Raw genomic sequence first — 23,519 nt, forward strand, 5'->3', positions numbered from 1 at the left:
TCTGGAAGTCTGTATAGTGGAGTGGGCAGATCAGGGGGTGTGTATAGTGGGCTGAATTATATTTCCCATTCTGTTTCTCCAGCTATCCGCCTGGTAGACTGTATAGTGGAGTGGGCAGATCAATGGGTGGAGTTATTTCTCAGTGTTCTGGGTTGAGTGTTGTTTTTTTTCGTCAGTCCATGCCTCTAGCAGCCTGTATATTGTATAGTGATGAGTAGGCTGAACAGTGGGTGGAGACCTGAAGATTGCTGAAAGCCAGGGGATGCATTATCAGACAGGGTGCAGATTTACACACACTGTGAGCTTCCACGCTCTGCCTGCAGCAGCACAAGCCCCGCTTCCTCAGCCCGGAGCCCTTTTTACACTGCTCCCCTGAATGACGGGTGGACGTTTCGACTTCGACGATGGCGGCACCTATTGTGGCGGCTGGGAAGATGGCAAAGCCCATGGGCACGGCATATGCACGGGCCCCAAGGGCCAAGGGGAGTACTCTGGTTCTTGGTCACATGGCTTCGAAGTGGTTGGCGTCTACACCTGGCCGAGTGGCAACCTGTACCAAGGCTACTGGGCTCAGGGCAAGAGGCATGGGCTGGGCGTGGAGACCAAGGGCAGGTGGATGTACAGGGGGGAATGGTCTCATGGCTTCAAGGGGCGCTACGGGGTCCGGCAGAGTCTCACCACTCAGGCCAGGTATGAGGGCACCTGGAGCAATGGACTGCAGGATGGCTATGGTATCGAGACTTACGGAGATGGAGGTGAGTAAGCCCTCGGAAGTGGTCCAGCACATATCCTGGGGTGATTAATGCCCTGGGTGGAGTTTAACCCCTTAATGACTGATGATGGTCTATGTCGTCATAACAATCTGTTCTTTAACCCCTTAAGGACCAAACTTCTGGAATAAAAGGGAATCTTGACGTGTCACACACGTCATGTGTCCTTAAGGGGTTAAAGATCATATTTCAAAAATGTATTTACTCACTCAATGAGCAGCTGCATAGAGCAGACGAAGCTTAAGAAAAAGAAGATATTCCATGCTGACAATGTATTTAGAGACCAGATTGGGATGACAGCAAATTTTAACACGTGGTTAATGTAAAAAAATATATGTATGTATGTATTTACAATCTGTGGGCTACTTCCCACATGAAGATGTTAACCCCATAGATAATGTATAACGCGTGGATCCTGGCCACCTCCATCTATCTGTTTACTGCTTTCATTCTTGCTTTGGGCTCTAATCATTTATGGTGTAGTTAAGAAGTTTGCATAAACAGGGTTTGAACAGTTAAAGCAGAAAGCACTGCTCCCAAAACTCTGACACCTGCCGTGTCCAATTGAAAAGGCCTTGATGAAAGTCAAATCCAAAGGTCCTCAAATTATACATGCTGGCTCCTAACATTTCTTTCGTCACTTGCACAGAACTCTGTTGAATATGCCTGTTCCTCATTAAGATTCAGGGATCCAAAAATGCTTGCTTTCTACATTTGCTTAGTATCATATACAGAACTCTGTTAGTGTTTGTTCACTAAGCTCCAAACTGTGCAAAATTATGATAACATAATCTGGGATTTTTTTTTATTTATTTTTTTTACAAATCAGCTATTGTTGTATTCAGTTTACTACAATTTGGGGAATACACCACTATTAATTATGCCTGTTTGCCTAGCTCCTCAGTAAGATTCAGGTATCCTAAAACTACAGTCTCTTAACATTTTTAGTGTATTATATAAAACTCTGCACATGCTAACCTAGCAACCCGATAATTCATGTTGGCTCAAAGATAAGGTTATCTGGCTTGAACATTTTTACAAATCATCTCCAACTGTAATTGTGATATTTAACGAGAAATTGAATACTTGTAAAGCTCGTGTTAAGTATGGTACACTTATTTAAAACCTAGTGTTTATATATTTTATATGAACTAAGAGGTTACAAATAGATTCCTTGCATGTGCCATTTTCTCAACCCCGTCATGTGTTACTTATTAGCAAATCAATACTTTTTACTCTAAAATAATGAATTGCTGTGTCACCAGTGTTAATACATTATTTAACAGACACATTTGGGATATTTTGATTGGAAGAGGTTTAATTGCTAAAGGTCCTCTTCACCAAAGTGATAGTGTCACTTTTTTTTTTCTTTTTCTTAAAAAAAACTGGGTTTATTTGAGACTATGCACATTTCCTCTGGAATATATTTACTTTAAGAAGGCTTTAACAAAAGGATGTGTCACTACTGGTTTTCCCCCTTCCCCTTGTTTGGACATGTGTTTTCCTTCCCTCCATTAGAATACTTATCTCATTTGCTGTTAGTCCCATACTTGTGAATGGTATTGCAGTTCTCCATTATAAGCAAGCATACTTCTGAGTGTTTTTGTAACAGGTGCAGATTAATATCATGTTTCTGTAAACCAAGTGCAGCAGAATGCTTTATTTATAATTTTACACAGCATTTAATGTTACTGGGAAGCCAAAGAACAAGAGCATGTTTTAATTTGCAAAGCACTTGGTTGGAAAACCAATACAGTTTATTGGAAATAAGACATTAGTTATCAGCTTACGGTCAGGGCCCTCTCTACCTCTTGTATTTGTCTGTGTACCGGTATATTGTACGTTCTCCACTAATTGTACAGCTCTGCGGAATCTGTTGGCGCTTTATACCAGTAATAAATAAAATAATAAAATAAATGCAATAAGTTTAGCAATTTAGCCCTGGTATTAAAAATAGACTTTAATGTTTTAGGGTTTTTTGTTTTGTTTGCTTTGTACTAAATGTTGTACTCTTTAGTAATTTTTCTCAAAGATATGTTCAATAGCAAATTTGTAAAGAAACTAAAATTGAGTTTAGATATTTGAAGGCATTTTGGTTGCACAACATAATATTTTAGAAACCGACAAAGCACAGCAAATTAATTTCACAGTAAACAAGGTGGATTTTAGAGTTATACTTTGTCTCTCTGATTTATTTATTTTGCAGTTGTTGTGACAGATTGTGTGTCTTGCAGAGACCAAATAGCATTATTTTCTTTATTCTAAGTGAATAACTAACTATTTTTTGATCAGGAGCCATAGTTCTCTAATGTATTTGGTAAAATCAGTGTGACAAAAACAGTTAATTTCTCCCCAAAAATAAGGTACAAAGCATTTGAATGCCTGTAGTTAAAGACTCAGGACTAAAGCTAGATAAGACCTTTACATTAACTATTTGCGTATAACTTGGAGAATACTAACCCTGTGACGTATGTTTACTAGACTCTTTATTCACTAAAATGTTTAAGCCAAAATAGCTGAGTTAGAGAATTATTAGAAACATAGAATGTGACGGCAGGTAAGAACCATTCGGCCCATCTAGTCTGCCCAATTTTCTAAATACTTTAATTAGTCTCTGGCCTTATCTTATAGTTAGGATAGCCTTATGCCTATCCCACGCATGCTTAACCCCTTAAGGACCAAACTTCTGGAATAAAAGGGAATCATGACATGTCACACATGTCATGTGTCCTTAAGGGGTTAAACTCATTCACTGTGTTAACCTCTACCACTTCAGCTGGAAGGCTATTCCATGCATCCACTACCCTCTCAGTAAAGTAATACTTCCTGGTATTATTTTTAAACCTTTGCCCCTCTAATTTAAGACTGTCCTCTTGTTGTGGTAGTTTTTCTTCTTTTAAATATAGTCTCCTCCTTTACTGTGTTGATTCCCTTTATGTATTTAAATGTTTCTCTCAAATCCCCCCTGTCTCGTCTTTCCTCCACGCTATACATGTTAAGATCCTTTAACCTTTCCTGGTAAGTTTTATCCTGCAATCCATGAACCAGTTTAGTAGCCCTTCTCTGAACTCTCTCTAAGGTATCAATATCTTTCTGAAGATGTGGTCTCCAGTACTGCGTACAAGACTCCAAATTAGGTCTCACCAGTGTTCTGTACAATGGCATCAGCACTTCCCTCTTTCTACTGCTAATACCTCTCCATATTCCAATTTGGTAATCAACATCATCAACTTTACAAATCCATGTGCCAATTATCTTATTTCCTGGTTTAGACATTGTCTGCCCTTGCCTATAACACTTAACACATAGAGTGCTATTGATTTGAAAATAATGTTTTGCTCTTATTACTCTATCTAGTGTTAAAGGGACACTCCAGGCACCCAGAGCACTTCTGCCCATTGGAGTGGTCTGGGTGCCAACTCCCACTACTCCTAACCCTGCAACTGTAATTATTGCAGTTTTTTTTATAAACTGCAATAATTACATTGCAGGGTTAACTCCACCTCTAGTGGCTGTCTACTAGACAGCCACTAGAGGTCACTTCCTGATTTCTAGCAAGGATTTTCCTTGCTAGAGCGTCGCTGGACGTCCTCACGCTGTATGAGGACCTCCAGCGTCGCTCATTTCCCCATAGGAAAGCGTTGAAATTAGTTTTCAATGCTTTCCTATGGGGAGACCTAATGCGCATGCGCGGCATTGCCGCGCATGCGCATTAGGTCTCCTCGGCCGGTGGGCGGGATCAGTCTCGCCCACCGGCCGACGGAATCAGAAGGAGGAACGGCGCGGAGGAGGAGACAGCGACAAGGGACATCGCAGCTGCCTCAGGTAAGTGACTGAAGTGGTTTTCCCTCCTTCAGTAACCGGGGATTGGTGGGTGGGAGGGAGAGGGACCCTCCAGTGCAAAGAAAACGGATTGTTTTCCGGCACTGGAGTTTCCATTTAACCAATTGATTACCAAGAAAAAAAAATACAAACTAAGATCGGCCATTAAAAATCTAAGGGAATAGTTTTTCTATCAAATGTTTGTGAGAGATCTAGCTACTATTATTATGGTAATCATCTACCAATGCCAGACCAAAAACGTTATCTTCTTTTCATTTGTTTACACCAGGGCTGCCCAAAAGGTATGTCCCCAGATGTTCTAAAACTATAACTCCCATGATGCCTTGCATACCTTTTTAGAATGACAAAGCATAGTGGAAGCTGTAGTTTTAAAACATCTGAGTACCCCTGGTCTACACAGTCAGAGTAGCTTAAAGGGAAACTGTCATTTCTCAGAATTTTTAATATTATGTTTTGCTTATCACTATGTGTAACAAATATGTATTTGTAAGGTGTGAAAATAAAATTAAATGTGGAAATTCACACATTTTTATCTTGTAAATGGATGCCTACATCTTGGATCATTGTTATAAGCTGTGTTAGTTGTACCTGGCAGTCAGCATAGAGCATATAGAAAATATGCAAAATTAAAGGGATACTGTAGTGCCAGGAATACAAAGCTGTATTTCTGGCACTATCGCTCCTCCACCCGCCCAGTTAAAGGGTTTAAAACCCTTTGTTTACTTACCATACCCCAACGCAGATGTCCCTCGGCGCTGGGTCAATACTCCGCCCCCTGTCCCACAATGAGCAGGAGCTAATGCGCATGCGTGGCAAATGCTGCACGCCTTAGGCCTCCCCATAGGAAAGCACTGACACTGCACTCAGACCACTTCAATGGTGCCTACAGTGTCCCTTTAAGTAATGGGGAGATTCATCAAAGTGTCACAGAAAGTTTTGCCTTTTTACTTTTGTACATATTTTTTTATGCACAATTTATTACAGGGAACCCTTCCCCTCAAGGGTTAAATAAACATTGCAACAGTTACTCAATTCCAGCACCAATCTCCACTGATATCACCTGTAGTGGGGCTAATATGCATGTTTGGCCCTCCCTTGCTTCAGTGCTTTCCTAAGGGGATTTAACTTATGCTGGATGTCTTCCTGCAGAGTGTGACGACGTCCAGTATCAGTTAGTCCAGTGGTAGTAAACCTGGTCCCTACCTACCTTTTATGTCCCCTGAAGAGCCAGCCAGCCTTGCTGTAAGCCCTCTTGGGATGATGAGATCTCTCCTCACCCACATACAGCACCCAACACTAGGGATCGACCGATATTGATTTTTTAGAGCCAATACCGATACCGATATTCTGTGAACTTTCAGGCCGATAGCCGATATAATTTGCCGATATTCTGTACATTTACCATTTTGGAAAATAAAAAACTATTTCTAAAGGTAAATGCACAAAATATACATGCCACGTGTAGTGGATGCAGTGTGTTTAGACAGGGGAGCTGTGTATGTGTGTGTAGTGGATGCAGTGTGTGTGTAGTGGATGCAGTGTGTGTGTAGTGGATGCAGTGTGTGTGTAGTGGATGCAGTGTGTGTTTGTATAGTGTGTGTGTATATAATGCAGTGTGTGTTTGTATAGTGTGTGTGTATATAATGCAGTGTGTGTTTGTATAGTCAGTGTGTGTTTGTATAGTGTGTGTGTGTTTGTATAGTGTGTGTGTGTTTGTATAGTGTGTGTGTATATAATGCAGTGTGTGTTTGTATAGTGTGTTTGTATAGTGTGTGTGTTTGTATAGTGTGTGTGTATATAATGCAGTGTGTGTTTGTATAGTGTGTGTGTGTATATAATGCAGTGTGTGTATATAATGCAGTGTGTGTTTGTATAGTGTGTGTGTATATAATGCAGTGTGTGTTTGTATAGTGTGTGTGTATATAATGCAGTGTGTGTTTGTATAGTGTGTGTGTATATAATGCAGTGTGTGTTTGTATAGTGTGTGTGTGTATATAATGCAGTGTGTGTATATAATGCAGTGTGTGTATATAATGCAGTGTGTGTTTGTATAGTGTGTGTGTATATAATGCAGTGTGTGTTTGTATAGTGTGTGTGTATATAATGCAGTGTGTGTTTGTATAGTGTGTGTGTATATAATGCAGTGTGTGTTTGTATAGTGTGTGTGTATATAATGCAGTGTGTGTTTGTATAGTGTGTGTGTGTATATAATGCAGTGTGTGTATATAATGCAGTGTGTGTTTGTATAGTGTGTGTGTATATAATGCAGTGTGTGTTTGTGTAGTGTGCATTATATATATACACACACTATACAAACACACTGCATTATATATACACACACACTATACAAACACACTGAATTATATACACAGTGTGTTTGTGTAGTGTATGTGTATAATAATAGTGTGTGTGTGAGGGGGCATTTTTTTATTAAAAAAAATGTTTTAATTTTTATATTAAATTATTTTGTTTTTATATATTTAATTATTATAGTTTATTTTTAGTTGTCCCTCCTACCTGCTTGTTGCCTTGCCAGGGAGGGAGGATATGTTAATCCCTGGTGGTCCAGTGGCATTGGCTTAGCTGGGGAAGGGGAGGGAAGTGGGGTGGGCAGCAAGCGTTTACTCACCTCCCAGCAGCTCCTCCAGCTCCATAGTGTAAATCTCGCGAGACCCGCGGCCGTCAGAGCTGGCCGCGGGTCTCGCGAGATTTACACTGGGGACCTGGAGGAGCTGCTGGGAGGTGAGTAAACGCTTGCTGCTCGCCCCCCCAGGACCGCCGGGCTTGTAATGAGCCTGGCGGTCCTGGTTGGTATTATCGGCAATATCGGTATCCCTATTGGCCGATACCGATATTGCCGAAAATACCGAATATCGGCCGATTATATCGGTAAAACCGATAATCGGTCGATCCCTACCCAACACACACTGTCCCCTTACACATACTGTACCTCTGACACACAGCACCTCACAGACACATAGAAAAAAAGAAAAAAAAAACCATTAATTTAAGTACATATTTAAAAAAAAAAAAACACACTTGCGCTGTAAAATTAGTTACTGCGGCATTGGTGGGCGGTAAGGAAATTTTACCATCAACAAAGATACAAAAGTGGACGGTAGGTATTAGAAGGTTGACTACCCCTGAGTTAGTCGCAAAACAAGCACGAAGTGCCTCTAGTTGCTGTCTGATTGGCAGTCTTAGTCCTGCAATGTAATCTTTGTATTTTCGCAAAAACTGCAATGATTTACATTGCAGGATTAAGTGGGACCGGGACACTGCACCCAGACCACTTCAATGAGCTGAAGTGGTCTGGGTGCCTATATAGTGTCCCTTATACATTTGTTGCTTCCTTTGTGCCTTAGCTGTTGTTTTTCCATACACATCATTTTTGTTTGGCTACATAAAAAATGCAATGGAAGAGGTTATGTGTTTTATTTATTTTATCATGTATTACATAATAGTACAATGCTGCACAAATTATATCCTGTTACACGTGTCTTGTGCTTTCAAGAGCAGTGCTTTCAAAAGAAAACTTTAGTATTAGGAATACAAAAATGCCGCCACCCTGGCATTATATAGGGTTTAAACACTTATCTTATTCCATCGCCGGTGTACCTCGGTGCTTGTTTGGGCTCCTCCTCCACAGACTTCAGCTGATCGGGATAACCTTGAGCACGCATTAGGCCTTCCCCATAGGAAACAATGCTTTCCAATGGGGCATTTGAAGATGCTGTACGTCATCATGCACAGTGTGAGGACATCCAGCGCCATTTCACGAAGTTAAACTCCATGAAACTGCAGAAAGCATCTTTACTTGCTTTATGGTAGACAGCCACTAGAAGCATTCTTAAATCTGCAATGTAAACATTAGTTTCCCTAAAACGACAATGTTTGCAGCTGCAGGGCTAAGGGGACAGGGACACTTGGTGTCCCTTTAATGCATTTTGATTAGTTTAGTCTCCATTCTAATTAGCTTATTCAGTCACAAGCTTACATTTTTAGTATTCTGAGTGTTCTATTTTCCGTTTCTCCAACTGATTTTCTATTTATAAATTAGCTGCTTTTTCCACAGCATTACAAAAATGTAGATATTTTATACAAGGATCTCATGACCCCTTGACTTTGTTAGGATGTATATTTGTTTTTTAAACTCTACAGCATTATAAATTAAGGTCTTATTTTAATTTTGAGATATTTAATGTGTGTGTGTGTGTGTGTGTATATATGTGTGTTCATATTCAAACTCTTCAATCACTTGGTCTCTGTAACTCTCTCCTCTCGTGGTTTTCCTCTCATCTCTCCCAACGATCATTCAGTGTCTCCTTTTCTAATGACACCTCCTCCCCTCATCTTGTCTTGGTTGGAGTCCCCCAAGGCTCTGTCCTTGGACCCCTATTTTCTCTTTATACTGCCTCTCTTGGCAAACTTATTACCTCTTTTGGATTCCACTACCACCTGTACGGTGATGACACTCAGATATATCTCTCCTCCCTGGACCTCTCCCCTGCCATCCTGCAACGTGTAACTGCTTGCCTTTCTTCCATCTCTGACTAGATGTCATCCTGCTTTCTGAAACTCAATCTCTCTAAAACTGAGCTCCTTGTCTTTCCTCCTCCTAATACTGACCCTCCTCTTTCACTCTCCCTTCAAGTTAGTGGTATCCACTTAAAGCGGCACTGTCATGCCGAACTTAACTTTCCTCAATCTCTTCCTCTTCTCCCCCTCTCTCGGGATCTGTTATTCTTTTCTTCCTGTCTTCTTTAGTTTTCTTTAAAATCATAAGACAAAGTAGGGACTCTTTGCCTTATGGAGGATTCCTCCACTTGACCAGCTCTGACCAGCGGAGGAGCAAAGTGTGCTTCATTTCCGCTGGTCAGAGCAATTTTCCCATAATCCTTACCTTTCCTCTGTGTTCCCGCGATGCTTCCTGTCATTTTAGACGAAACTGCCGAATTGCGTTCTAACTGAATGAGAACCGTATGTTCGTTTCTTTTAGAACGCAATTCGGCACTTTGTTCGTATCGGAATTTCATTCTAATGAATGAAACTCCGATCCTATTCATTGCCGCGGCTGCATCTTGCAGCCGCTTAGTAGATAACTAATTCCCGCAGTATCAGGGAGCTATCTACTAAAAGTCTGAAAGACCTAAATTGGTCTTTCAGCCAAATTTACTAATACTAAATAAAGATTACTTAGTATTAGTAAATAATATGCCCCTACTCGCTATATCGCGTGTAGGGGCATGTGTAGTAAGCAGTGAGCAGCCTATAGCTGCTCACTGTAAAAAAACAAAAACCTTATATTCCCCCCCGCGCGGCTGGTGTCCTGCCCCCACCCCTGCGCGGTGGGTGGGGGCCCTAAATAAAGATGGGGGGGGGACCTACTGTCCTCCCCCCCCCCGGCCCCCACCTCTGCGCGGTGGGTGGGGGCCCTAATAAAACAATAAGGGGGGGACCTACTGTCCTCCCCCCTGGCCCCCACCCCTGAGCGGTGGGTTGGGGCCCTAAATAAAGATGGGGGACACACCTACTGTCCTCCCTCCCCGGCCCCCACCCCTGAGCGGTGGGTGGGGGCCCTAAATGAAACACCCCCCCCCCCCCCAAATCAAGGTGACTAGGGGTCCCAAGCCCCTATTCACCCCCCCCCCCCACCAAAACAAAAATGAAACTTACCATTTGATGTCTTCTTTTTTCTAAAATCTTCTTTCTTCAGCCCCCAAAAAGGCCAAATAAAAATCCATCATACCCGCCGCACTAAAAAAACGAGCGCAAAAAAAAATTACACAGAGCACTCCACCCAATCAGAGTGCTCTGTGTAATTTTACACAGCGTGGGAAAGTTCTTTTGAATTTGAAGTGCGACGGGTATGATGGATTTTTATTTGGCCTTTTTGGGGGCCGAAGAAAGAAGATTTTAGAAAAAAGAACACGTCAAATGGTAAGTTTTTTTTTTTTTTTTTTACAGGTTAGTTATTTTATTCCCCCCTCACTATTTTTAGGGTGGTGGGTGGGGGGGTGACTAGGACCCCTAGTCACCTTTATTGGGGGGGGGGATTTTCATTTAGGGCCCCACCCGCCGCTCAGGGGTGGGGGCCGGGGGGCGGGAGGACAGTAGGTCCCCCCCAATCTTTATTTAGGGCCCCACTCACCGCTTAGGGGTGGGGGCCAGGGGGGGAGGACAGTAGGTCCCTCCCCCTTATTGTTTTATTAGGGCCACCGCTCTGCGGTGGGGGCCGGGGGGAGGACAGTAGGTCCCCCCCAATCTTTATTTAGGGCCCCCACCCACCGCTCAGGGGGGGAGGACAGTAGGTGTCCCCCCACTCTTTATTTTGGGCCCCCAACCACCGCTCAGGAGTGGGGAGCCAGGGGGAAAGGACAGTAGGTCCCCCCCCTTCATTATCATTATGGCCCCCACCCGCCGCCCAGGGGTGGGGGCCTGGGGGGGAGGACAGAAGTTCCCCCACCTCATTATCTTCATGGCACCCACCTGCCGCTCAGGGGTGGGGGCCTGGGGGGAGGACAGTAGGTCCCCCCCCTCATTATCTTCATGGTCCCCACCCGCCGCTCAGGGTGGGGGAGGGGGGGAGGACAATAGGTCCGCCCCCCCTTATTGTAATTTATGTAATTTTTTTTCATGGGGGGCTTATGAAGTGGCAGGGAGCACTGCTCCCTGCCGCTTCTATCTTAACATATTACAAGGAGGGAGCTGCAAGCCGGTAGCTCCCTCCTTGTAACAAACTGAACGAACAAACGAACACTGATACTCAGTGTTAGTTTGTTCGTCTGATTTTTTTCTATTCATTCATTAGTCTGTCTGATGAATGAATGGATGAAATTCCCGTTCGCATGTCCAGGTGTTTCACTGGGCATGTGCGGAAATCTTACAGTCTGTCTAGTGTGGGCAGATGACGTTTCCCTCAGGGACTTCACCTACCCACACAAAGATGGCGGCGCCCTGAATATAGATCGGGGCAGAAGATACAGATTTAAAAAGAGGTAATCTGGGGGGCTTAGGGGTTTTTAGGGGTGACTAGTGGGTCAATTGGATGTTGGGGAGGCGGGAGGGGGGTTTAAAAAAAAAAAAAAAACGGGATTCGGCATGACAGTGCTGCTTTAAGTCCATCCTTGCAAGCGTGCTGTCTTGGCGTCCTACTTGACTCACCTTTGAGCCTCACATCCAGTATGTTGCCAAACCCTCTAGATTCCATCTTAAAAACAAAGCCTGCATCCGCCCCTTTCTTACGCAAGATGCTACCAAGGAGCTTGTCCATGCTCTAGTAATTTCCCGCATGGATTATTGTAACCCTCTCCTGAATGATCTTCCCAAAAGCCGTATTGCCCTGCTACAGTCTGTAATGAATGCTGCCGCCAGACTGATGGTCGTCTCACACCTCACACCTCTGTCAGACCTTACATTGGCTTCCGGTATCCTATAGGAGTCAATTCAAAGTGCTAACCCCTACCTATAAAGCACTGAACAATTCTAGCCCCTCTTATATCTCATCACAGATCCATAGGTATGCCCTTTCTTGATCTCCCCGCTCTGCCTGTGACCATCTCCTGTCCGCTGCTTGCACCCGTATAGCCAACTCGCGCTTGCAGGACTTCTCGCGGGCGGCTCCCTTACTATGGAATAGCCTGCCTACCGCCATCAGTCTCTCCCCTACTCTTCAATCATTTAAGAAGTGCCCTAAAACCCATCTCTTTAGGAAAGCCTATGGCCTCCCAGAGTAACCTCTACCTCACATACCTGTCTCTTGCTCTCTCCTAAATGGCAGCACTCTACTCTCTCCTCCAGCTCTGCTTCACTCCCACCTTATTTGATTGCTATTTCTTGTCCTAATGTGTTTTTATATCCCACCTCCTATAGACTGTAAGCTTGTTTGAGCAGGGCCCTCTTCAACCTATCGTTCCTGTAAGTTTTTTTGTAATTGTCCTAGTTATAGTTACATCCCCACTCTAATAATGTTGTAAAGCGCTATGGAATCTGTTGGCGCTATATAAATGGCGATAATAATAATACATATATATATATATAAAACCACTTTTTAAGGCATGGACTCTGTAGCTGCACTGCACAAACTGAGCAGCTGTAGTCTGTGTAACTTGTATAACTTGTACACGAGAACCAACTGTACCCTTGGTATTCATAGGTCACCCAACACCTCAGAATTGGAGGGTGTTGTGTCATCTATTTATTCCTCCCTCCATTTTACTTTTCTTTCTGCAAGGCAGGCTTCAAGAAACATTTTGGACAGCTGCTTATCTGATGACTCAATCATTGTTTGTATATGACTAATACAATTTGAAGAGACCCTTGCATTCAATTCAGTATGGCATCAGGGAAAGGGTGCATTCACACTGTAAAATATCCTGAACTTTAGATATAAACTTACTGCCAGATTAAATACTTAGATTTTGAGAATTTTGTTTACTTATTCATTGAAAAATGCTACATCTAAAATTTGAATTTTCAGTGCTTTTGCAACAAATCGGTAAATAAATGTGATGTCATAAAATTAAAGCAAATGAATATTAATTTATGTATTTTGGACCACTGGGAGTATTATATGCTGCACCAGTTTGATAAGAAACTAAATAAAGTCCCGGGAAAAAAATGTAAACAGTAACTCAATACTATTAACAGTGCTAGGCATTGGTCGGCTTTTTAAAATTTCTTTATCCCAACATTTACTAATGTGGAAATGTTAGATTTTGCAGCTGTTCAGATTAGGATCCTAGTACACAGGGCTGCCATCAGAAATTTAGCCCCTTACACAGTTTAAGGTCTGAGCCCACACAGTCGACTCCCGAGTCAATCCACAAGAGTCCGTCCATAAGGATGCACTGCATTTGTGTGTGTGTGTGTGTGTGTGTGTATAGTGAATGCAGTGTGTGTATAGTGGCTGCAGAGTATTTTTGGGTGTAGTTGATACAATGTTTTAGTGTAGTGAATATAGTTGTGTGTGTAGTGAATGCAGTTTGTGTAAATTTGTGAGGTAGGAAGGATAGGGACTATATTCTGTGGGGAGTGAGCAGTTTTAGTATTGTTTTTTTTTTTTTTTTTTAATTGGCAAAGTGAGACATACAGTGGGCCCATCATACAATAAGATTTCACAAATCACATTGCACAATTAAATTATACAAATAGTAGAGTAAAAGGTCAAGTGATGTATAAGAAAATAACAGAAATTAACCCCTTAACGCCGTTACGGCGTTCTATGCCGTCGCGGCTTTAAAGCCGTTGCGGCGGCATAGAGCGCCGTAACGGCTTAAGCCCCCAGGATCTCGGCGGTACTCACCTCTGCCTCGATCCTCTTCTGGAGGGCTGTCTGACAGCCCAGGCAGCCCCCCCTGGCAAATGAGGCCCCCGGGGGCCATGTGATCGCTCTCAAAGAGCGATCACATGGCCCCCTATAGCTGGCTGTGGATCTGCCAGCAGGGGGGCTGTCTGAAATGTCAGACAGTCCCCCTGCTGGTGGGGAGTGTAAAAAAAAAAATAATTAAACATGTTAAAAAATAAATTAAAAGTGTGTATGTATGTGTGTGTATATATATATATATATATATTATACATATACAATCATAAATAAAGGGAGCACACTAGGACTTTTAAATCGTGAGAAAAATAGTCTTTACTGTATTAAATCATAATACAAATTCTGTGTGCAAAAAATCGACGTTTCGACCCTCCTGGGGTCTTGATTTATCTTGATAAAGACCCCAGGAGGGTCGAAACGTCGAATTTTTTTTTTTTTTTTTTTGCACACAGAATTTGTATTATGATTTAATACAGTAAAGACTATTTTTCTCACGATTTAAAAGTCCTAGTGTGCTCCCTTTATTTATGATTGTATATATTGGAACGCGGGATTGCACCTAGGCAGTTTTGATCTTTGTTCAGAGAAACCCAGGAGGAGTGCCTTGCTTATCTATTTTTGTTTATATGTGTGTATATATATATATATATATGTATATGTATATATTAAAATACACTTAGAATGACGTTACATATATATAATATGTATATATATTATAATATATGTATATATATATATATACGTATAATTACAATAATAAATAAAATATTGAAACAAAATTTAAAATAAATTACATATTCATATGTCATTTCATTCTAACTGTATTTTGTTATTAATATATATATATATTTATATATTGGTAACAAAATACACTTAGAATGACATTCTATATATATATATATATCTATCTATATAAAAAATACAAATAACCGCACATATATATATATATATAGATATATATATATATAGATATATATAGATATATATATATATATATATAGATATATATAGATATATATAGATATATATAGATATATATATAGAGAGAGAGATAAATACATATAATTACATAAAAGATTACATTAGTATACACGTAGAATTTAAATACCTATAAATGCATATATATTAAAATTCTACGTGTATATTTAAGTAATCTTTTAACATAATTATGTGACTTGATTAATTAAAATTTGATTGACATGCCTGACAACACAGGTAGAAAGTGCAGAGAATTTAATTTGCAAGCACTATATTTGACCCTGTAACTCTCCAAGACACCATAAAACCTGTACATAGGGGGTACTGTTTTACTCGGGAGACTTCGCTGAACTCAAATATTAGTGTTTCAAACTGGTAAATTGTATTACAACGATGATATTTTAAGTAAAAGTGATGTTTTTGGCATTTTTTACAAACAAACGGCACTTTTATGGACTATATTATTGTTGTAATATGTTTTACTGTTTTAACCCCTTAACGACGCAGGACGGTTCAGGACCGTCATCGGCATTTTTCCCTTGCCGACCGACGACGGTCCTGAACCGTCCTAAATTTAAGAGGTACTTACCCGATCGCCGTCGTTCCCCCGGCGGCGCTCCCGGTGTGGGGAGACTGCCTGCAGCCCAGACAGTCTCCCCATGGCGGATTAGGACCCCTGTGGCCATGTGATCGCCCAACAGGGCGACCACATGGTCACAATAGGTGTCCAAGTATCTGCCTGCAGGGGGACTGTCTGTGCTGACAGGCAGTCTCCCTGCAAGTGTAAAATCAAAAAAAAAATTTGTTATAGTTAATACAAAAAATGATTATTATATATGTGTATATATATATATGATATATAGACATATATTATACCTATATAATATATGTCTATATATCATATATATAATGTCATACTAAGTGTATTTTTATATTAATATGTACATATATTAATATAAAAATACACTTATAATTAAATTACACACGTATATATATAATAACTATATATATTGTGTATATATATATTATTATAAAATACAAATAAAAAGTAATTTAAATTAAATTAAACATGTAAAAATAATAATACAAATTTTAAAAAAATTATATCTATACGAAATTTTATTCTAACTGTATTTTGATATTAATATATATATATATATATTTATATCAAAATACACTTAGAATGAAATTGTATATATATCTATGTGTATATATAAATAAATAAAAAGAATACGAACTATTCATATGTCCATATACAAAATTACATAAATAATTATATAAATATACACGTAGACTTCAAATATATAAATATGCATATATATTTAAATTCTACGTGCGTATTTATGTAATATTTTTACATAATTAAGTTATTTCATTGATTGCAATTTAAGGGACCTGCCTGCCAACCCAAGCCGAAAGTCCAGAGAATTTAATTTGCTGTCACTGTATTTTACCCTGTAACGTTCTACGACACCCTAAAACCTGTACATGGGGGGTACTGTTTTACTCGGGAGACTTTGCTGAACACAAATATTAGTGATTCAAAACAGTAAAACATATCACAGCGATGATATTGTCAGTGAAAGTGACTTTTTTTGCATTTTTCACACACAAACAGCACTTTTACTGATGATATAATTGTTGTGATACATTTTCCAGTTTTGAAACACTAATATTTGTGTTCAGCAAAGTCTCCTGAGTATAAAAGTACCCCCCATGTACAGGTTTTATAGCATTTTTGAAAGTTACAGGGTCAAATATATGGGTCAAATATTTTTACATTGAAAATGGCCAGGTTGGTTACGTTGTCATTGAGAGCGTATGGTAGCCCAGGAATGAGAATTACCCCCATGATGGCATACCATTTGCAAAAGAAGACAACCCAAGGTATTGCAAATGGGGTATGTCCAGTCTTTTTTAGTAACCACTTAGTCACAAACACTGGCCAAAATTAGCGGTCAATTTAGTTTTTTACTTTTTTCACACACAAACAAATATAAACGCTAACTTTGGCCAGTGTTTGCGACTAAGTGGCTACTAAAAAAGTCTGGACATACCCCATATTGAATACCCTGGGTTGTCTACTTTAAAAAAAATATGTACATGTGGGGTGTTATTCAGCGATTTATGACCGATAATAGTGTTACAATGTCACTATTGATACATTTTAAAAATGTATGTTTTGAAACCACAATATCCTACTTGTACTTATAGCCCTATAACATGCAAAAAGCATGTAAACACTGGGTATTTTTAAACTCAGGACAAAATTTTGAATCTATTTAGCAGTTTTTTTCATTCGCTTTTGTAGATGAGTAAAATATTTTTCACATAAAAGTCAAAAAACATGTATTTTTTTCAATTTTTCATCATATTTTTTCATTTTTAAAAAATTAAATTACATGAGATTATATAAATAATGGTATGTAAAGAAAGCCCCTTTTGTCCTGAAAAAAACAATATATAATTTGTATTGGAACAGTAAATGAGAGAGCGGAAAATTACAGCTAAACACAAACACCACAAAAGTATAAAAATATGCCTGGTCGCAAATGTACAACATCGCAAAAACAGTCCGGTCCTTAAGGGGTTAAAACACTAATATTTGTGTTTAGTGAAGTCTCCCGAAAAATAACAGTACCCCCAATGTTCAGGTTTTATGGTGTTTTGGAAAGTTAGAGAGTCACATATAAGGCTTGCATTTCATTTTTTTGACTTTGAAATTTGCCAGATTAGTTATGTTGCCTTTGAGACCGTATGGTAGCCCAGGAATAAGAATTACCCCCATGATGGCATACCATTTGCAAAAGTAGACAACCCAAGGTATTGCAAATGGGGTATGCCCAGTAATTTTTAGTAGCCACTTAGTCACAAACACTGGCCAAATATTAGTTTTTTGCTTTTTTCACACAAAAACAAATATGAACGCTAACTTTGGCCAGTGTTTGTGACTAAGTGGCTACTAAAAAAGACTAAACATAGCCCACGTTCAATACCTTGGGTTGTCTACTTTTTCAAATGGTATGCCATTATGGGGGTAATTCTCATTCCTGGGCTACCACACCGTCTCAAAGGTAACATTACTAATCTGGCAAATTTCAATTTGAAAATGGAACGTTCTATATTTGACCCTGTAACTTTCCAAAACACCATAAAACCTGTTAATGGGGGGTACTGTTGTACTCGTGAGACATCGCTGATTACAAATATGTGCATTTTTTTGTATTATGACATTTACACAGTATTATGACATTTACAGCTAAAATGTGAGGCGGAACTACAATTTTTTTTTAAAAAAAATTTAGATTTCTCACAGTTTTTTAAATTTTATTCATAATAAATTATGTTTCGTATATAAATATTTGATATGAAATGAAAGCCCTGTTTCTCCTGAACAAAATGATATATAATAAGTGTGGGTGCATTTAATATGAAAGAGGTGAATTACGGTTTAACAGACATATAGCGCAAATTCCAGTTTTTGTTTACGTTTTGTTTTGATCAGAACGTGCACTATTGACTCCGTCCTGAAGGGGTTAAAAATTGAAAGCCTTACAATATATTCTCATAACACAATGACATGTAATAAATGTATGTGTTCCATATTCTACATATGTTCCTGAATTGTTCAGCAACACACAGATTTCAAACTTTTTATCTTCTCTAGGTAGGTAATAAATAATTCTAGTGAAGTTCATTTTGTTAACTAAAGCCTCTTGTAACTGAGGTGATTTTAATAGATGTTGTACTTGAATGAATTTGTAATTGTCTTTTGGATGCAAGTGATATTGAGAAGACAAGTGTTGAGATGTTGTCATTCTCCTGATTCCTCTTTCAGCCTAGAGTCAAACATCTGTATTTACTATCTGTCACGATTACTATATAACCCAATGATTACTATATAACCCAACACGCAGAAGTATGTAATACACAATAAACAAGGATAACGAATTGCGGACTTAAAGTAAATAAATGGTCAAAATACTAGCCGAGGTCAGGGACCTGAAAGAGATACAATGAGGAAACAAGCCAAAAGTCAAGGATACCAGAAATACGAGAAAGTCAAAGTCAAAAACCAAAAAAACCTGAATGGGAACGCACTCTTTGTTAACCAACTAGTGGAAACCACGACAGGGCAATGACCAGATGCTATTTTGAGTTTAAATAACCCTCCTACGGCTATGATTGGTTGTACATAGCCTTTGACCCCAAAAGGTGCGTGTGCATCGTTTGCGTGACGTCACACGCACATTGATGCTATCTTTGTTGAGGACGGAAGCGGGGCTATATTGTTTCGTGGGACCGCTGCGACCAGCGTTCATTAGAACGCTGCACTGTTCAGGGATCGCTCTACGAGGGTGCTGAATGGCAAGCTGACTTGCTTTTAACAGCATGACCGCAGCGATTGGATGGGGCCACGCTGTATGGAGGCGAGGGGGACGTGACACTATCCAGTTGTGCAATGTCTGTATAGGGATTACTTTGGATACTTTATCCATAATTGAAATGTGTTTTGCTAACTTTTGCCAGAGTTTTAAAGAGTGCCTCGTTGTTTGATACAGAGTGATTGGGAAATTTGTGTAGGGCTACTGTGGCGTCCTCCATATCTATCCATGGAACCTTAGTTTGGCAGCCACTAGAAGCTGTCTAATTGACAGCTAGTAGAAGCAGTCTTAATTGACAACCACTGGTAATTATTGCAATTTCTCAGAAGAATTACAGGGCTAATTGGACAGGGACACTGCACCCAGACCACTTCAATGAGCTGAAGTGGTGTGGGTGTCTATAGTGTTCCTTTAAACATTAGATGTCTCTTTACAGGAAGTGTTTTAGGAAGGCTGTGCAAGTCATATGCAGGGGGTGTGGCTAAGCTGAATTAAAAAATGCAATGTAACTCCTAAATGGCAGAGAATTGAGCAATGAGACTGCAGGGGCAGGATCTGTACACCAAAATTGCTCCACTAAGCTAAAGCAGTTTTGGTGCCTAAAGTGTCCTTATAAAAGTATACTTAAAATAGCAAAACAACTTTAGCTTAAAGGGACACTATATTCAAAAGAACAACTACAACTTACTGTAGTTATTCTGTTGCGTATAGTCAGTCCCTGCAGGCATTTTCATTTAAACACTGCCTGCTTAGAGAATTACATTGCCGTCTAGGGATACCTCCAGTGGTTGTCACTCAGACAGCCACTAGAGGTGCTTCCTGGGTCAGTGCTGCACAATGTTCAGCACTGACATTTAGTGTCTCCTTTCTGAACATTCCTTATAGAGATGCATTTCTATGAGGGGATCATCAGAATTGACAATCTCCGCCAATTCAAGATTTTTGTGTTCCTGCCACTATAGTATCCCTTTAAAGATTTAGCATGGGACATCAGAATCTAGCTGAGACAAGGCAAATAAAGAGTAGGAAAAGCAACATTGCTCCATTTCTCATGTTCTCTGTTTGCTTTCCCGATGGCCACGGGCCGAGGCCGGGGAGATCCAGCCGGTCTATGCAGGGCCGGCGCTATCCGAGCGCCGGCCCCGCTGTGTTGCATGAAGGGCCGGTGGGGAGATCGAAGATCTCCTTCACCGGCCCACATGCTCTCAAATGCGGCCGCCGGCTGGGAGAGAGAGAGGGAGGGAGCCAGCCTGGAGAGGCGGACCCGGCGGAGCTCTAACTTGCAGCTCCGCCGGGTTTTTCTCGCGAGATCCGGGCCGTTTCCATGGCAACCGGCCCGGTCTCGCGAGAGTGAACTCTAGCCCGAAGGCTAGAGTTCACTTACCACGAGGACCACCAGGGATGGATGTCAGCGCTCCCCCCCCCCCCCCCCTTCCAGGCTACAGGTAAGAAGGGAAGGGGGGGGGGGATATAATATATTTATTTTAAATAATAATAAAATAAAAAAACTCAATAACTCAATATTGGCATTTACACAATACATACACAATCCTTGCAAACACACACATCACCCTCACCCAGCACCCTAACATACTCGCCCAGCACCCTAACATACTCGCCCAGCACCCAAACATACTCACCCAGCACCCAAACATACTCACCCAGCACCCAAACATACTCACACAGCACCCAAACATACTCACATAGCACCCAGCACCCTAACATAGCACCCTCACATACTCGCACAGCACCCTCACATACTCACACAGCACCCTAACGTACTCACCCAGCATCCTAACGCTCACCCAGAACCCTAGCTCACACAGCACCCTCACTCACATAGCACCCTAACACACACAGCACCCTAACACACACACAGCACATAGCACCCACACACAGCGCCCTCACACACACATACTGCATCCTCCCACACACACACCGCACCTTCCCACACACACTATACTCCTCACAAATGCACACTACACCCCTCACACACACAGCAGCCCCCAAACACACTGCACCACTCACACACACACTCACTAGATCTCCTATACGCACTCCTTCACACACACACTAGATCCCCTACACACAGACGCTGCACCACCTACACACACACTACATTTCTGACATACACACTCTGGATACCCTATGCACACACTAGATTCCATTTAAGCAAACACATAGTGTCTCCATAAATGGGATACCGTGAGTATCCCAATTATGGAAACCCCTGAGACAAGTTTCAAGCAAACACAACGCAAGCATGTTATTAAATTTGCTTGCGCTGTGCAGAACAAATACAAGGCCCTTTTCTCATGCCCTGGAAGAGCATTGAACCAACATGCTCACTTTGAGATGGGGCGTGCTTGTCATTGGGGATGACAAAACACACCCTATCTGGCCCCGCCCCCTTTTCAGTGGGCCGCTGTGAATAAAAAATGCCCGGGCCGAATTTTTTCCCCAGTCCGGCCCTGCTTATTGCCTGGTGCAAAGTACAAAGCTTATTACTATGATTGCCAGGGAGATAAGATGAAGGTGCCCATTTGCAGGTTAAAGAGATGTGCATTTCTACATTTTATTTTTAACACTACTAAATACATATTTGTTAAATATGACACCAAATACAGTACAAGAAAACCACCAGAATGCAAACATCCTTTAATATCACCATTTATGAAATGTATTTGGTTTAATGTGTTTGAGATTAAACATTAGGATGGCCAGATTCACATCATGTTTTCCTTGAAGCATCTCATGTCTTAATATAATATGGAACACATAAGTGATGCCTGGTAGAATGTATAATTCATATCCTGCAGCTCTTTTCATTTTTACTGGGATACTATTCACTAATGGAAGTGTCATAGCAAGTTTAGGAATTTCTGGAGAATTTTTAAAATAACTTCTTCTATGCTAATTTTTGTTTTGCTAAGTGTGGAAACACCTGTCACATGATGACACCAGGTTAACCTGGTGACACCTACAATTTTCTTCCACTCACCGTTGCAGCTTAAAGGCACGAGCCGCGCGTGCATTCAGCCAGTCCATAGGAAGGCATTCTCAATGCTTTCCTATGGACGCTGGCGTCTTCTCACTGTGAAAATCACAGTGAAAATCACAGTGAGAAGCGCCTCTAGCGGCTGTCAATGAGACAGCCACTAGAGGCTGGATTAACCCATAGGTAAACATAGCAGTTTCTCTGATACTGCTATGTTTACAGCATAAAGGGTTAATTCTAGATGGACCTGGCACCCAGACCACTTCATTGAGCTGAAGTGGTCTGGGTGCCTATAGTGGTCTTTTAACCCCTTAAGGACACATGACATGTGTGACATGTCATGATTCCCTTTTATTCCAGAAGTTTGGTCCTTAAGGGGTTAAATGGACACTATAAGCACAAGAACCATTACAGCTTAATGTAGCAGTTCTGGTACAAAGAGACCATCCTTGAAGTCTCTCAGGTTTTCTGAGAAAAGGCAGTAATGTATATACATTGAACTCTAAGGACACCTGCAGTGACTGCCACTAGAGACGCTTACTGTTAGAATGCAAGTTTTACAAGACAGACGTTCGCCATCTGCACGATCTGCATAAAGATGGCAAATGCTCCCCATAAAGATGCGTTGGGATAAGGCATCTCTATAAGGAGATGCTGACTGGCACAGCGCAGTGATTGACGCCCATGTGCACTAACCCTAACTAGTGCTTACCTATTGTGAAGCATTGGATTATTATGATTATTATTGTTATTTATATAGCGCCATCAAATTCCGCAGCGCTTTACAATGGATGGCCGAACAGACATGTAGTTGTAACCAGACAAGTTGGACACATAGGAACAGAGGGGTTGAGGGCATGAGCTTACATGCTAGAGGGAGTGGGGTAAAATGACAGAAAAAGGTAAGGATAGTATTAGACTAGTGACAGTTGCAGAAGAGGAATCAGTCAGGAGCTATTAACAGTTCAATTGATACGCTTTTTTGAAGAAGTGGGTTTTTAAAGATTTTTTGAAGGAGTGGAGACTGGGTGAGCATCTAACGGAGAAGGGAAGCGAGTTCCACAGGAACAGTGCAGCCCTCGAGAAGTCTTGAAGGCGAGCATCAGAGGTGGGAGTACGGACAGAAGATAGACGTAAGTCTTCAGCAGCTTGTAAGGGCCTAGACGGGATATACTTGTGTATCAGGGAGGATAGATAGGTGGGAGCAGCATTATGTAGAGATT

General features: G+C 40.9%; 1 protein-coding gene across 1 annotated transcript in view; it reads left to right on the plus strand.

The window, feature by feature from the left end:
- Nucleotides 1-211: 211 nt before the first annotated feature.
- JPH1 (junctophilin 1) overlaps nt 212-23,519 on the plus strand; it is a 177,111-nt gene continuing 153,803 nt past the window's right edge. Inside the window, exon 1 of the mRNA XM_063451314.1 lies at nt 212-755. Coding sequence (XP_063307384.1) covers nt 377-755 — 379 coding nt within the window. The 5' untranslated portion in view covers nt 212-376. The remainder of the gene's footprint in view (nt 756-23,519) is intronic.

Source organism: Pelobates fuscus, chromosome 4 (genome assembly GCF_036172605.1).
Source record: "Pelobates fuscus isolate aPelFus1 chromosome 4, aPelFus1.pri, whole genome shotgun sequence".
NCBI classification, from domain to species: Eukaryota; Metazoa; Chordata; class Amphibia; order Anura; family Pelobatidae; genus Pelobates; species Pelobates fuscus.